General features: G+C 38.7%; 1 protein-coding gene across 4 annotated transcripts in view; it reads left to right on the top strand.

Annotated features, from left to right (window-relative positions):
- Window positions 1-16,794, top strand: part of GRIP2 (glutamate receptor interacting protein 2) — a 2,580,489-nt gene that overhangs the window by 2,317,992 nt on the left and 245,703 nt on the right. For all 4 annotated transcript variants that reach the window (XM_044078606.1, XM_044078609.1, XM_044078607.1 and 1 more), the window contains one exon: window positions 11,293-11,529. In XM_044078606.1, the coding sequence (XP_043934541.1) occupies window positions 11,293-11,529 (237 nt within the window). The remainder of the gene's footprint in view (window positions 1-11,292; window positions 11,530-16,794) is intronic.

Here is a 16,794-nt window from a genome sequence, read left to right as displayed (position 1 = left end):
AAGTTAAAGTTATTAATCTTTTATCAAGATGTTTGTATAAAATAAAGCTGCTTGAACAGAACCCACAAAGGCTCTTCTATTGTATCCAAAGTAGGAGAGTGACACTAAATTATTGTCACTGCTGAATTTTAAGGTTACAGTATTTTAAAACTGTCTGTGTACTGTAAAAAGGTTTAATTCTGAAGCTTACTGGAAAATATTTTCAGTCATCTCTCTGCTATCCATGCTGAGTTGGGGTAAGCATTTTATTGTCTGGGTAAATCTGTTTCTTGACCTGTTGCCTTCTTTTAAAAGTCTCAGATTCGTGCACAGATTTGTGCTGTTCCATGCTTCTCCAGCTAAGTGCATATCAAAGCACAAAATGGGTCCTTGGCAATGAAGACAATGAAGCTGGTTTTGCCACCTACTGGTAATGGAACAGAATGCATTCTCTGCAGAGCAGGACTGTAATACATTCTTAGTGGAAATCTGAAAAATATTAAGCATTGCTATTTGCAGCTGTTTGACTTAGTATTACATCTTTCCAAAACAGAAAGTATTAGCTTAATTTGCACTATTCAGGTGAAATGAAACACAGGGGAGAACAATTTAAGCTGGAACAGACTGGAGTTTTGGTGTCACAGCCATCAGGAAAATAAGTTTGATGTTTCCAGAAAGGTCTGAACAGAAACCCTTAGACTGTCAGGGGAAGGGCCAAGTCCTTGTGGGCAGTACGGATATATGTATTAAAATTTTTTTCCTGTGCTTGTGGGTGAGTAAAAGTCGGAGGGTTGCTTTATTCTATAGTCAGATGTCTGATGTGGCTACTGTCAGCTGGAAATGTTGAGGTGGGATTACTATTTTTCTAATTGCAGAAAAGTGAGCAAAAGAGTAAGCATGTCTGAACTCCAAGTCAGACAGGTGAATTTTTGGTGACCCTGGTTGCCTCAGATTTGGGAATTGACAGAGAAGAGTAGGAATTTGCTGGGTTAATTTCATCAAACTGCTGCAGACCACTGACACAAAGCTTTATTCTCTTGGCTCCTAGCTTACTAGATATGCCCACTGTTTAGGATGGTTGGCTGACTTACTGGGCTGGCAACATTTTATGTCTTAACCGCAGTATCTAATTATTCTAGACATATGTCGTTTGAGCATAGAGTTTATATGTGGAAGATTTTCAAGCATTTCATTTCTTTTTTATTCAGTTGATTTTTTTTCTTTGCCTATGACTGTTCCTTATAACAAATGAATGATTTATCATATGGTAGAAGTTGTAGTATAGGGTGAAGCCTAACTATGAGTCCTGATTTAATACATCAGATTGCACTGTAGGTGCCATCACGATTCAGAAACTGCTGTAGCCCTTTCTTCAGGATGCAGTGTCTTGGGATTGATTATAATTACAGAGATGCAGAGGAATTTCCACTGCTTGATGGTGGGGGATAGTTTTATGAACAGTGCAAGTTCACAGCAGTGTGCCCTTCAGACGGTCCACCTTGCACTGTCTGGATCCATAAAGTTGATCTTCCAAAAAATACTCTTTATTTAACAGACCCTTAATATCATGGATTATCAGGAGTGCTGTTCCTACAAATGTCAGAGCATTGTTTCACTGTCTTAATACATAGTCACTTTACTAGCAAGGAATGATGCAGATTATTGTAAACCCTAAGACCAGTTAAGTCATTCTGAACACTGTTGTATAATGGTCTTATAAATAATTCCTGAGTAAATTCAAACATTTTGAAACTTTATTCTCAAACCTATGTTGCAGTAGAATTTATTTATTTTTTTTTTTAGAAATGTAATCACATTCTGTTCCGAGTAAATTGATTCCATTAGTATGTATGATTATTACATTACTGTCCTTCATTTGCTTTTTTTTGCATTTTTTTTACTTAAATGGATTCATAGCTTGCCTCATTAATATGCCTGTTTGAGCAGGTAATGATTCAAAGTTCCTTTGGATTAGTCCAGTGTAAATGCATCGTGTTGTGAAAATGGAAAAAAAAAAAAAGTTGCACTGAGTTTTTATTGTACATCGTTTGCAAACTCGCAGTTGAAATGTGAGCTATGCCTCCTTTATTACTCGCCTACATACCTCTCAACCTTTTAGAACACAAAATCTGGACAAAGTCATAAATAATGGGGGGGGGCAAAATAGGGACACATTTTAAATATTGCTCTTACAAACTTAGAAAGTTGATAGAATAACAGATTTTACATTTTACATTAACGTGAAGTTTTGGAAAGGTATAAAGTCTAAAACTCAATTGTCTGTCAATATTTTCTGGATTTAACCGTCAATAACTTACCAACGATTTACCAGAAAACTACAATTTTATGAGAAGCAGTCCAAAAATATGAGGCAAAAATCTGCATATTTTGCAAAAATCTGTACAGTTCAGAGGTATACTCCCCTAAATTACTAGGTTTCCCAGTTGTTTATAAGAAAACACTAATAAGCTCAACTTAAGCATTTTTTCATTCTTTCTACTTAACTGCAGCTAAAGATGGGGTGGATGTTCCTTTAATCAACAGTCGTATGCTAACCAAATTGCAGGAGGTCAGCAAAATTTTCCTTTGATAGGTTCACACATTACTGTTCATCTAGAGCACAGAGACAATTATTATTACATTTTAGACTGTCCTAGACCTTTGAAGTTGAATCTGGGATTATTTTGGCAAGCTGTTTTTGAACGTAATGTAGTAATGTCAGCTAAAATGTGCTTTAGCTTTTGCATATGCAACTTTTAATATTCAATGTGTTACTGTGCTGCAGATATCTTAAGTTTTATTGTCGTCAGTCCTCCAGGTCCAGGAATGAGTGGAACTAGTTACAATAAGGACAAGATATTATGCCTGTCCATTGTAGATAAAGATTTTGTTTTTGTAGCTTTGCATTGTCAAAACTATTCTCACAACAGGTATATTGGACAAAAACAACCAAGGAATTCTCCAAAAGAACTCCATGGGACAACCACTGGAAAGTGGTTACATATTTATTAAAACAAACATTTCAGACGAGATTCAAAATGGCTGCCATCCTACAAGCAGTGTTCTCACAGAGCTCTGCCACTCACCTACAATTCATCAGCTAATTTTAAAGATTAAAAGCCTTTACAAGGTAAAATAATACTTCTGAACTATCAAGAATTCTTACCTAAGTCGATTACCAACCTTTCAGTGGATAAGGGAGCCTCTGCTGGGAAAGATTGTACCTGATTTATCTGTCTCTTCGGTGCTGGTCCCGGGTACATGTGCTCTAGGCCTTGGAGGCCTACTACTCCTTTGAAGAAAGAGGGCACTGATTTACATACAGAACCATGTCAAAAGAACTAGACCTCATGGACACTCAAACCACCAAAGCAAAGTATTCAACTATAGCATCCCCAGAAAGAGGTGACCACGAAGAGGGCCAGGACGGCCAAACAGCAAGAGACTTCCAAGACACCACCAATAACATCGAAAAAGAAATCTGACTCTAATTACATGGAGGAACTTAAGTCTGCTCTGCAACCCATTCAGTCAGCAATTCAAGATCTCTCACAGCAGCTTAAATCCTTCAATGTCTCCATCGATAGAATATTAACCAGAATGGATAAAACTGAAGCAAAGGTACTTGAAAACGAGATTAAAATTGATCAAGTACAAAAAGAGCAAATAAATAATGATACAAATATAAAGAATATTCAACAAAAATTAACTGACCTCGAAGCCAGATCCAGACGCAACAACCTCATCATCAGAGGCATCCCAGAACAGTTCTCACAATTGGACTTACTAGAAAGCATTTCTGAAATTTTCTCTACATTCCTAGATAAAGAATCCCTTGCTGACAAATTAATTATAGAACGTGCACACAGAGCCTTAAGACCAGCATTTGACAGACGTTCTCCGAGACCAGTATATGTGAAGATCTTAAATTACCAACATGTCTTCAAGTTAATAAGTGCAGCAAAATCAAAAAAATACATAGAATGGAAGGGCAACAAAATTTTCATATCTCCGGATTTACCAATCTCAATCAAACAGGAAAGGCAAAAACTGGCCCCTTTCTGCGCTTATCTGATCAAAAAGCAGATAAGATTCCAAATGAGGTACCCGAATTCCCTCATTTTTACTCACCAAAGGTGCCCAGTTAACAGCACAAAACTACAGTGAAGCGGTCGTTGTTTTCAAAAAAACATTTAAGGAATGTCCGGACAATCCTGTCTAAAAGTAGTAATCTATGCCCCCAAAGTTGCGTAAGTTTAGTGTCACATATGCATTAACTATGCCCCCAAGATTGCGTGGGTTTATGTAAGAAATGCATTTAGCAGCTTTGTTTTGGGTACTTAAAAGCTCAGAATTACCTTGTTGTTTGTTTTTTTTTTGTCACCTTGTGTCGCCCACTGTCCGTGGGCTTCATAGCCCTCGTGAGTGTGAATTGACTGACTGACTTTTCTTTGCAGGCTCTGTGCCATATTCCACTTAGCTGCATTTTGCTCTCTGACCTCAAAATCTCCCTGTCAACATCGCGCCCTTAAAGATGCATAACATAGCATTGTTATGGCATAGTCTTTCTCTAGTCTTCCGTTTAATCTATAGGAGGGGCAATCTCCGTTTGCACACAAAGCGATCCTGCTTTGTTCTGCTGCTGGACATGAGGATACTAAACCGACGAAAAGTCGCTGGCGCTCTACTCCAGCAAGCTGACTCTGCAAGTGCGCATACTACGAAGGTGAGTGCAGCATTTCTGGAGCAGGCACAGTATACGCTCTTTTCCTCTGATAGCTAAGCTGAAGCGACTTGAGTGTGCAGTAATGAGGTTTCCCTTGCGTGTCGAGCAGCAGGAACTTGCCAGATAGACTTTTCACTCACTACAGGCATGGAGGACTATCTATTTTTTCTTTTAAGGGATTAGTCATACCTAACAATGTACTCGGTTCTCTGAGGTATTGAGGGAATATACTCTCTTGTTTGTCATTGTTAGATAAAGCTAATTTATATTGCAAATGATCCTTCAAGTTAATAAAACGGGAATTACAAAAAGGTATACAACTGAATGTATGGCATGCATATTTGCCCCTGAAAAACTAAGGGATTCCATCAGTATTTGTGTCATACATTATTTTGCACTTCTGTATTTGTGTCATACATTATTTTGCACATATGTACACTAGAGCCAAATGCCTTTCAGTAAAATTACAGAGGCTCAAAACTCACTAAACAGTGCAGTCTCACAGTAAAAAGGTGTACAGAATAGGTATTGAGGGAACTTGGGTATCTATTTGACAATGGTACAGAGAATTTTATCTGGCACAAGCATGCTGTTTTAAACCCTGATTAATATATGCTCAATGGTATTGGTTAACTTTAGAGCTTTGGTCAACAAGGTAGATAATGTGTAAAGAGGTATGGAAGCAACGTTGGTATTGTTCAGCAATGTTAACTTGCATTTTAAGTTACATTTATTCTCATATCTTTGAGTAACGACCCCAAGTAATCTATTGTAACAACTGAATGTTAATCAAACATGGCAGATGTAGAATTGTACCGGATTGCTGTATGTAAATAAGTTAAACAGAGCAGGGAACAAATTAAGGGTATCTTTGCTGACAAGCTAATTGAATTCAGATCAATTAAAGTTACAGATGCTTATTTCTACCATATGTATCAGGTATGGTACATGCTCTCTAGATTAAAGAGAACACTCGAGGTTTTTCATTAGCACTGTTCATATCCCCTAGAAAAACAGGAATTAATCCAACAAGTATAGTGTTCAGATGCTTAAAAATGTTATGGGATAAAGTGCAAGCGCTACACTGGTCTAATAGCCTAGACTTAATATTATGAGCGAATACGCGATTACCCTATGAAGTACCTTGATGTTACTAACTAATAGGGTCAGCTGCTACCCTACTCACTGCAGAGGGCTATTTAATTGCTATCATAATCATTCAGGGTTTTAGGCGTGACTGTTGATACTGCTTGATAGGGCTGAGGTAGTGGTTCTGATAGGGACTAATTGTACTGTATGCACTGGTACTAGTCTTCTACTTCAGTGATGATGGAATCCTGCTGTACGGCTGTATATCACTCATTCAGTATACACTATGTATGATCTCGTATGAGCTTCCTGTCTACGAAGGCTTCCATACAGTATATTCACTCAGTAGTGCCTGTAACGTGTTATTTTGCTTAAGTACTGTTGTCTAGGGCCTGTTCTATGTGAAAATATGCGAAAAGGGGGAGGATTAAGCTAAGGCACCGATTATGGATTATGGTGATTATGAACTCAGCCTTACAGTGCGTGCAGGGTATCCAGGTTAATAGAAACAAAGGTTACTAGTGGTACGAAGATTTGGGAATCGGAGGATTAGATACCGGGGGATTCTCCTTGTGAGATTGGCTCCAGGGTTCACCTCTCCTAGGGCGGGAATTCTTTATTTTCTGTATTTGAAATAAGCATTGACCGCCTTGTCAACACCACTTGCAATGCTGTATGAAGTAAAGGGTAAACCTTACTTATGGTTTTTGTGAGGTATTACACCACCTCATTGATAGTTGATTCTACTCGAAACAAACTTATGTTACCTAGGTTTATCATAGATGAAAGATTTAGTTTAATGTATAAGGCTAATTAATCTAAGTGTTACTATGGAAATAATAATCTGTTGGTTGTTTTATATCTACATGTTATTACCATCTTTCTTGGCAGAGCTTTGTGTTTGTTTTAGCACTGCTTGGTTTAGCTATGCATCTTGAGTCATGGTGTGTTAGGCGGTATTTTCTGGGAACAAGGTTTTTCACTTATTGGATGCATCATTTTAGCTTCCCAGACCCTTCCGGGCTTAGGGGAAGGTGGGTAGGCACCGGGATTAAGCGGGAAGGACTTATACTACTTGCCCTAAATCTACAACCCAGTCTTACGTCATTACTCGTTGTTGTCCATACTCCCCATTTCATCTCTGATTTTTTGAATATACTTGACTTGTTTAGAAAATGTGGAATTTAGAATCTTGGAACATTAAGGGGTTACAATCACCTAAAAAAAAAAAACTGCTCATGCACCTAATTTTGAAATCTACTGCTAATATCACTTTCCTTCAGGAGACGCACCTTCTCAATCAGCAATGGAACCATGAAAAATTGAGACCTTGGATTAACAAGATTATATCCTCAGCAGGTACTACGAATAGTGCTGGGGTAGCCATTATTATTAAAAATAGCTTCGGCCCTTTTATTATAAAGGAGGGATCAGATGACGAGGGTAGATGGTGCTATTTTACCTCAAGCCACCCCTTTTTAGATAAGCCCATTCTCCTTCTGAACATATATGCCCCTTGCACCTCTCAACAGACCTTCTTTATGAAGTTATTTAACTTCCTCACCTTATTTCCTAATCATTACTATATCGTGGGGGGAGACTGGAACTCTGTACAGGACCCCAAAACAGATAGATCGAATCACAGGGCTCGCTGTAACACCTCAACTCATAAGGACTTAAGAGATCTGAAAGAAGAGTTTAATTTATTTGACCCAAACATTTTTCTAGACCATGCTCAGAAAAAGGGTAATTACACCTTTTTTTCTAGCTGTGCCAAAAGTTGGTCCAGAATAGACTTTTTTCTTATTTCCAAGGCATTCTACACCATGAATATTTCCTTTACTCAATCTCCCAGATCTATATCTGACCATTCCAAGATTTCCATGGGTATTCACTGTCGTAATAGGGGCTTAACAGATCATATTGACATCTGTTGGCAGCTGAACCCCAACATCCTGGAGAGAGAGGAGATTACCTCTCAAATTGACGAATACCTGGATCACTTCCTTGAATCCAGGAAATCCTTTCAAGCTCCTTTAGACTGTGAATGGGCCGCGGTTAAATCAACGATCAGGGGCTTCTTGTTAAATAAAGCCGCATACTTTAAAAAATTTCGGAACAAAAAAGAAAAGGACCTTACTAAACTTAATAAAGTGGAAATGGAGTCGCAAGTGAAACACACTCCCCTGTTGGAAGAACGTATGTTACAACTGCAAAAAGACTTAATATCCCTACACGCTGAGAACTTGAGCTTTCATGAGATCGTCAGTGGCCTTATATGCAGATGTAATACACTCTCCCTCCAGATTCCTGGCCAGGGTGATCAACCTCACCAAATCCTCTACTTTTATACCGGTAATTAATTTTCAGGGAAAGGAATTCCAGCAACCTAACGAGATTATTGAAACTTTTGAAAGCATTTTCAAACAAACCTATGGCCCCATAGATAACTTAGTTAACGAATCAGAAGTACAATCCTTTCTCAAGAATCTTAATTTCCCCAAACTAATGCAGAGTCAGCAGGAACTGCTGGAAAAGGAGATAACTACACAAGAAATCCTCGCAGTTATTAACAACCTGAAGCCTAACAAATCCCCTGGTCCAGACGGATTTACAGCTGAATTTTATAAAAAAATTAGCAAGAAAGTCTCCAAAATATTGAACTTATTGTTTAGCCATATCACAGCCAATGGCTTTAAAGATATCCATTTAAATGCCTCCAGAATGATTTTTATTCTTAAACATAATGCAGACCCTAAAATCCCGGGAACTACAGACCCATATCCCTAATAAATTTGGACATGAAAATTCTGGCCCAGGTCCTAGCTAACAGGCTGAAAGCAGTTATTTCACATATCATCTCCTCTGAGCAATCTGGTTTTATACCGGGTAGACAAACTAATGATCAAACGTTGTTACTGGAAGCCATGATTCATCACTCTAATATGGCCAAACACCCCATGTACGCCCTAGCAGTGGTTGCATCCAAGGCATTTGACCGATTGAGTACGAACTTCTTATTTGCCGTCTTACCCTTCTTTAGCATTCCATTCTCATTCTTAGACAAAATAAAAACCCTGTACTCCTCAGCGTACACTACTATTCATATCAATAAACACTCTTCTAATAGAATCAACATGGTGAACGGGGTCAGACAGGGCTGCCCCCTTTCTCCTCTCTTATTTAATCTATATATGGAACTTTTATTTATGCTCATCAAACAAGCCACTTTCTTCCATCCACCTAGTATTTACAACTTAAAGATCCCCCTATCGGCATATGCTGATGACCTTAATATATACTTCACCCTTCCGGACTCGGACCCAAAAAAAAAATTCTATCTGCAATTTATACTTTTTCCAAATTAGCGAAGTACAAACTTAATAGTGAAAAATCATTAATATTCCCTTTGAACATTTACGCTAGAATACCTAACATAACTTTAAAATCAGAGATCAAATCAAAAGAACAGCTTCATTATTTAGGTATTCAATTCTCCCAAGGTAATCATATGCACTTTCAGGACAACGTGATTAGGTATTGGTCAAAGATTCAAAATGATATCAATAGATGGTCTATGCTTAAGATCCCTTTCTTAGCCAGAACCACAGTGATTAAGATGAACATTCTTCCTAGACTCTTATATCTGTTTCATGCAACCACAAGTATCTTACATAACAATTTCTTTAAAAAAATTATATCTTCTATCTCTAAGTTCGTGTGGGCCCCCAAATCGGTCAGGATTAGGTACGCAAAACTCATTTACCCTAAAGAACAGGGTGGTATAGGTCTACCCGACTTTAAAACCTACTATGAGATAATTAACGCCAGTAGAGTCTTAAAGATAGCGTCTTATCACAAAGATAATAATAAGTGGGCCCCGTCTTGGGTGATTCTGGGGACAACTATATCAAATCACTAAAATTTAGTCCTATTGCGCTCCCTTTTCTGGAGGATGCAAATTTAGGCAGACTAAAACTTACAAAAGGTCTGTTATATAGCATTAAATCTCTTCAGGCCCTACTCAAATCTCTGAAGCTACTCCGTTCCTTCATAACTTTACAGCCACTTCACCTCAACCCCAACCTTCAACTAAATGGGCGCATGTTAAACTTGATGCAATATCCTCTCCTTTTGAATACTTCTATCTCTGACTTTTTCCCCTACAGACATCAGACAATATCTAACCTAAGAGTCAGTCTGAACTTGCCCAAGAAGTACCTGTCTATTCTACGACAGGTTAGGGAGTTGAGTAGTAAATTCATAGACCACCCCTTGGTCTCAGACGAAGATATTTCAATTTGTAAAACGTTAAAGAAACTCCTGCTCAGTAATAAAGGGATGACCTCTAACACATACATGCTTACCATGGCAATCAGGTTCCAGAACGAGATCAATGTCTCAAAATTCTGGTTAAATATTAATCCAGCCATAACTCAAAACTTAATAGCTTAGGCTATAAATCGAAGCTCTAAAGCGATTCCTCTCAATAAGTTGAAATATACTCAGCTAATGATTTTGAACAATGCATATTTTACCCCTGAAGTTCTGAGTAAGCGATATCCTGATCTATCCCCTAATTGCAGTTATTGCCCCAACCAAACTGCGGATATTATCCATTTGTTCTGGAGTTGCAAATGTTCATATAAGCTGTGGTGTGCCCTGAGAGTGATACTTGAGAAAATTGGCTATGAAAAACCTACCCTTTCATGGGAATTTACCATTCTACACATCCCACTACCGGGCTTATCCGAGAGGAAATGTAAGATTTTGATCCCTATTTTTATGTTAATTAAATATTACATCTCCCTAAATTGGAGCTGTAGACACGCCCTCTCGTGGGAAGGCTTCAAGCACATAGCTATTAAACTTCTCAGGGCTCACAAATACCTGTTCCACAATATCAAGCATAAATCAGTTACTAAAGAATGGTGGAGTATTATGTCTGATTCTGTTCTCAAATGACAAATGATGATGAATTATATTTAATGGAATTTCTCAACTTATTTTCTTTCTTTTGGCTCTCGGACAACATGTTTTTTCTCTTCATCATAATGTAAGATATGGATAGTAATAATCATTGGGCATGGTAGTGTATGTATATAGTTTTAATTTTATTGTAGGAGTATTGTATTTTCTGTTCGCTTTCTGTATTGTATTTGATGATCAGTGTTGTATCTATTTTCTGAAAAGTTTCAATAAAAAGAATTACACAAAAAAAAAAAAAAAAAAACATTTCAGCACTTCCATGCTTAATTGAACAGATTCTTTATGAAAAGAGTTCTCTTGGGGAATTCTTTGGTTATTTTTGGTGGTGTTTTTCCTCAGTTGTTTCTGATTTGAGGGTACTAGTAAAACCCCCTAAAGAAATCCTTGCTTCATGTAAGTAATGTACACAATCTGCCTTTTGTATGTTATTCTCAATGGGAACTTTGAAGACTTCTGTTGTGCACAGATGACATTTTAATATTAAGGGATATATTGTGATTTCTTTATAGGAATCCATCATGTCTGGGAGTGTAATAAGCCTAGGAATTGATGGGAATAAATCATATGGTGATTCAGTGAATCAGTCCAACCTGAACTCCTCAAACAAAGGACATTTCCGCTCCTGCAGAGAAGAAAAGAGTGACCTTAAAGCAGGCTGTGATTTAGCAAATGAAAGGTCTTTAGTGTCAAAGATCAAAGAAGAAATGCAAGAAATGATGCTGCCCACACCTCTGGAACTGCACAAGGTTAGTCTTCCATACTTCTGAATTAATACTACAAACTCACTTTGTCCTTTAAACAAACTTGCATGACATTTCTCTGAGAAGTACACTGGGTACAGTCCTGCACTTCTGTCTCTTCCGACCTCAGCTGTTCTGCTCTTTACATTTGCAGTGTGCTACTATCCCTAATTTAAACATCACAAAATTTATGTTCATCTCACTTGTCTTACCTTTGCCACTATACCTAAGCAAGTTTCCCAAACTTTCTGCTCAGTTAATTTGAAATGCTCACAAAATCAGTTCCACTGTACATGTTTGTTTGTCTTTTCGGCTTTTCCCGGTTAGGGGTCGCCACAGCAGAACTCCGGTCCGCTAATGATTGGCAGTCGATTTTTATGGTGCTGAGTTGCCAGCCCAACACCCAACCTTCAGAGAAGGCACGCCCATTCACGCATGTCTTTCGAAGGCCACTCGACCGCGGGGAGGACATGCAGACTCCACACAGAAGGCACTCCAGCCGTGAATCGAACAGGAGAACCTCTTGCTGTGAGGTAACAATGCTACCGCTGTACCATCGCGGCTTCATAAACTTGTCAAAAGCAGGTATAAGGCTTATCCTGCTCATATTCTTTTTAAAGCAGCTGTGAACATTTCTTATATAAACCTATTCTTGAACAAAATCATGCTTACATGTATTGCATATCCATCCATCCACATTGTCTTTTTTTTTCCCATTTTTGTACATGGAGTCTGATATCATCTCAACAGTTCACACCTATGAGTGGTCAGCCTTGCCACGGTTATTCTTCCATACCACACACATGCACGCAAACTCACACCTGTGGCCAATTTAGTGTGTCCAGTCTACCTACTGCATGCATTTGGAATGTGGAAGGAAACCCATGCGAACATGGGGAAGACATGCAGATTCCGCACAGAAAGCACTCCAGCTACACATCAAACTGGGAAACCTCTTGCTGCTTTCAGATTTATTGGTGTTGCAAAATGTTTAATGTATTTTCATAGATAAGTAAATGATGCATGGTAAACATTTTGTATGAAATTACTCAACTCTAGGGGATATTTCCTGACCTTAGCACCTGCATTTATACAACAGATGGCTGAGACATCACGTGTTTCAAAGTTACCACTACATTGTTTCCTAAAGATGGATATTGACTTCTCCAAATGAACAAAATGTAATGAAAATTGCTGAGCGGAGAAAGAAAATGTGCTATGGTACTAGCACAGTAGAAGTTCTTTATTGGTTAGATATTTTAAATTTACCCAGTATTACAGCTGCACAGGTTAAAACAGCACTGTCCAAGGCCAAGAATATAGCTTCTGTGGGATACGACAATATCCCTGGCTGTGTTCTACATGAACTACAGAGTGGACTGGCACCTCACATGTGCCCTGGTTAATCACAGCTTCACCTCAGGCTTTGTCCCTACTGAATGGCTCACTGCTACAGTCATCCCTCTCCACAAAGGAGGAAGTAACTACAGACCCTGGGAACTATCACCCCATTAGCCTGACGAGTCTGATATACAAAGCTATGGAACGCATCATCATGGACCTAATAAACAAGGATATAGGGAATCTCCAAACTCTGGATCCGAGACAGTTTGGTTTTGTGAAGGGTAGATCATGCCTGCTCAACTAGGCTGACTTCTTTTGAGTCAATCACCAGAGCTGTGGATGAAGGCATGGTGGTTCATGCAGCACACCGTGATCTGGCCAAGGCCTTTGATACCATTCCCCACTCAGGAATCTTATAAAAACTCACTAAGCTAGGCATCAACCCCTGTATCACTAGGCGGGTTGCAAACTGGCTCACAGATGGAACCCACAGTGTGAAAGTAGCTGACTACAAGTCAGACTGCCAACCAGTCATGATTGGAGTCCTACAGGGTCCATTCCTGGGTCCTTTCCTGTTTGGTATCTACTTCTCTGACGTCCAGGCCAGCACGAAGGGATTCTGGCTGACAAAGTTCGCAGACTATTGCAAGTTCGGAGCTATTAACTCCCCAAGTGATGTTGACATCCTACAGAAAGGCCTCACAGAGACCAACAACTGGTGTCAGAACCATAGCCTTAATTAAGCTCAATGCCAAAAAATGTGTTGTCATCCCCTTTGGGAAAAACCCAGTTCCCATGAATTACCACATCGATGGTAGTCCACTGAATACAGAAGGGTGTTATAAGAGATCTGGGAACACAGGTTGACAGCAACCTCTCTTTTGACCACCACATTGCCACTGTGGTCAGAAAGTCCTATGTGGCACATCTCATTACTAAGAGTTTTGCATCCAGGAAGAGAGAGATCATTGTTTCCCTCTACTGTTCCCTCATTAGGCCAATCATCGATTACAATGCCCCATTTGGTATGTACCTCACTAGACACCTGCAACAACTGGAGAGGCTGCAGAAGTACTTCACAAAGAGGATCCTAGGCCTTAAACACTTGTCCTATATGGACAGACTGAAAAAACTCCAACTATTGTCCGTCTCACATCGCCTACTCAGAGGCGATCTCTGCTTTACTTACAAAGCCATATCTGATGCAGCTCTGTTAGAAATGCTACATCTAAAGAAATTCCAATCCCTCTGCACTACACGCTCCATAGACCCTCAACCTCATTACCACATTCAACAGAACGTGCTGGAGGGACAGATTCATAACTCAGAGTCTGCCCATGCTATGGAATAGACTTTCCATACATGTCAAACGGAGCACCTCAATGGGCCTCTTCAAGAGAGATCTTGTTGAGTAGATGGGAAATAGAAAATTCACCCCGGGGATCACTCCAGTGGCTCTACTCGACAGAGGCACTGGGAAGTAAGGTCGGGTGGCATGATGCCAGGGTAAATCCTATGGGCTAGGCTTGTAAAGGCTCCAGGGCCATTAGTGTAGTATACACAGGAGTACAATTTGTGGATATAATAGAAGAAAATAAGCAAACATAAATCAAGCAATAAAGTTGAACATACATTATATAGAAGATAAAAGAGAGTTCCTAATAATGTATGAAAAATATACTGCAGAATAAGTAATAAGTCGTAAAAACTATATACACTTCCTGGCAGGAGACTTGGGTAGTACATTTCAGTCATAATTTCTGGGATAGAGAAAGGTTAGTGTAAGAACAGAGAGAAGGAACACATTAGAAGGTTAAGGAATTATAGAAAGATTAGGCTAGGAAGGAATATCTTGAAATAAAATTCTTTCTTCACTTGGGGAGAAGGAAAGGTTCTGTCTCTCCTTGCAGAACCTTTGCAGTGTGGTAGATGTGAAGTTCACTCCTTGAAATATGTTATGCACCTAGTTCAGTAATAAAATTCAAACTTCAAAATATGTACTACAAAATAATGAAATAGTAGATAGTCCATAGCTGAGTTAAAAACGTAATACCCTTTATTGAAACACACAGTTTAGCCTTAATAAGGTGATGTTATATATTTTAACTTGTCTCTAGCTTTTCAGTGTCAGTTTACACTATGGCGTTAAGGGGGGAAGGGGGACGGTTAAAGGAATGAGTTTAATGCTTTTATTGCTCTTAACAGAACCAACTTCTGTAACCACTCCCTTGCTCCAAATAACCCGATATATAAATGAATGCCTTTAATGCTTTTTATTATACTCAACTAGGATCACTTATTTGTTTCAGTAAAGGATATTCCATTTTTAACTCAACTGTGGACTATCTACTATTTTATTATTTTGTAGTACATATTTTAAAGTTTAAATTTTATTAGTGAACTATGTGCATAACATATTTCAAGGAGTTAACTTCACACCCTCCACACTGCATAGTTTGTTTTTGACCCAGTATAGGTTGCATGCTGGGTTTTCTGAGACTTCAAGGGATACCACAAATTTTTCTTTTTGCAGTTCTGTCACTCCTTAGGACAGCATACGATGAACCATTGGAACTAAGAGTCTGATCTGGAGGATGATGAATGACTACTTAAAAAGGAGGAATTTCCTCCCACTTCCATCTGTAACTTTGAGAAATGATTTTCAGAACCCACTTGTCCAAAACAATTTTTTGCCAAAGAAAAAATGGAGATGCAGACTTTCTGGAAGAATTGAAGGGGCCAGGGTTACACAAGGTCTCTCGAACAGTCATTGACTGTCCTAGGTTTTGGGAGGTGTGAGACTTCTTTTATCTTTATTTTGTTGAGATGGTTTGTTTTTTTGCCAAAACTGGATGAGTAGAAATAAAATCTATTGAAAATTTTGATAAAGGAGGGCTGAAAAATCTTGGAGGTCACCTGAATTAGCCTGCCCCTTTCATCAAACTTTTTGATCATCTCTGTAGCAGAGGCGCAAAACACTAAATCTCTATCCAAGGGAGAAGTTAATATCTCATTTTTAACATCAACTGGGACGCTGTGGGAATGCAGCCATGCATACCTCCTCAAAACATTACCAGTGGTTATAGCCCTGGAAAGAAGTATCAAGAGTCACACACATACTGTGAACAATGAGCAGGTGTCCTGTGCAGTAGAAGAAACTAATTTATTTAAAGTAGATTTTTCCTCACAAGAAAAAAATGCAGATAAAACACTCCTCATACTTTCATAATTTGTCTGAACAAACTATAGCATTCGAGTCTTGACAATTCAAAATTCTGAAAATTAAAATTTGCAGAAGTGTACACTTTTTTTCTCTCAAGAATGTTCCTATCATGGGATCAACTAAAGTTATAGCTAGTGGGTCAGGTTCAGGAATAGTGTATAAAAATTTTAAAGACTGAGGAACTTCATACATCTGCCTTTTTAGGGGTAGCTGGACAACTATCAGGAAAATTGTAGGCAGTAACACACATCCCCTAAAGCAGACAGAACAGGAGAAATCGGTGTAGGTTGTGTAACCACTCAGTATTTTCTGAGGGACTGAAAAACCTCAGTATTCTCCCACTGAAAACACTGGTATATTCTGTCAATAGTCACAGAGAAAGAGAAGTCCCCACAGGCAGAATCAGAAACCGAGCTTTCCTCCGAGTCTGAGTCAGAAATCTGAAGAAAAAAGAAAATGCATCCATCCTTGCATTTTCCTGTTCAGATTTAAAATCTTGAATCTCTTCAGGAAAATAGGAATCCCTATTTCTTTTACCAGAAACTACTTTACAAGAAAGATCAACAGCCTGAATTAAACTCTAAGCCAGACCCACGCCAGTAAACTACTCCTATCCAAAGAAAATTGAGGAGGAGAAGATGCATGCTTAGTTTTCTGTTGCTTTTTAAAAGGAAAATAGGGCCAACTTTGTTACTAATGTAATA

This window comes from Protopterus annectens, chromosome 7.part1, assembly GCF_019279795.1.
Source record: "Protopterus annectens isolate FY-2018-M chromosome 7.part1, PAN1.0, whole genome shotgun sequence".
NCBI lineage: Eukaryota > Metazoa > Chordata > Ceratodontiformes > Protopteridae > Protopterus > Protopterus annectens.
This window is presented reverse-complemented; position numbering and strand designations above follow the sequence as displayed.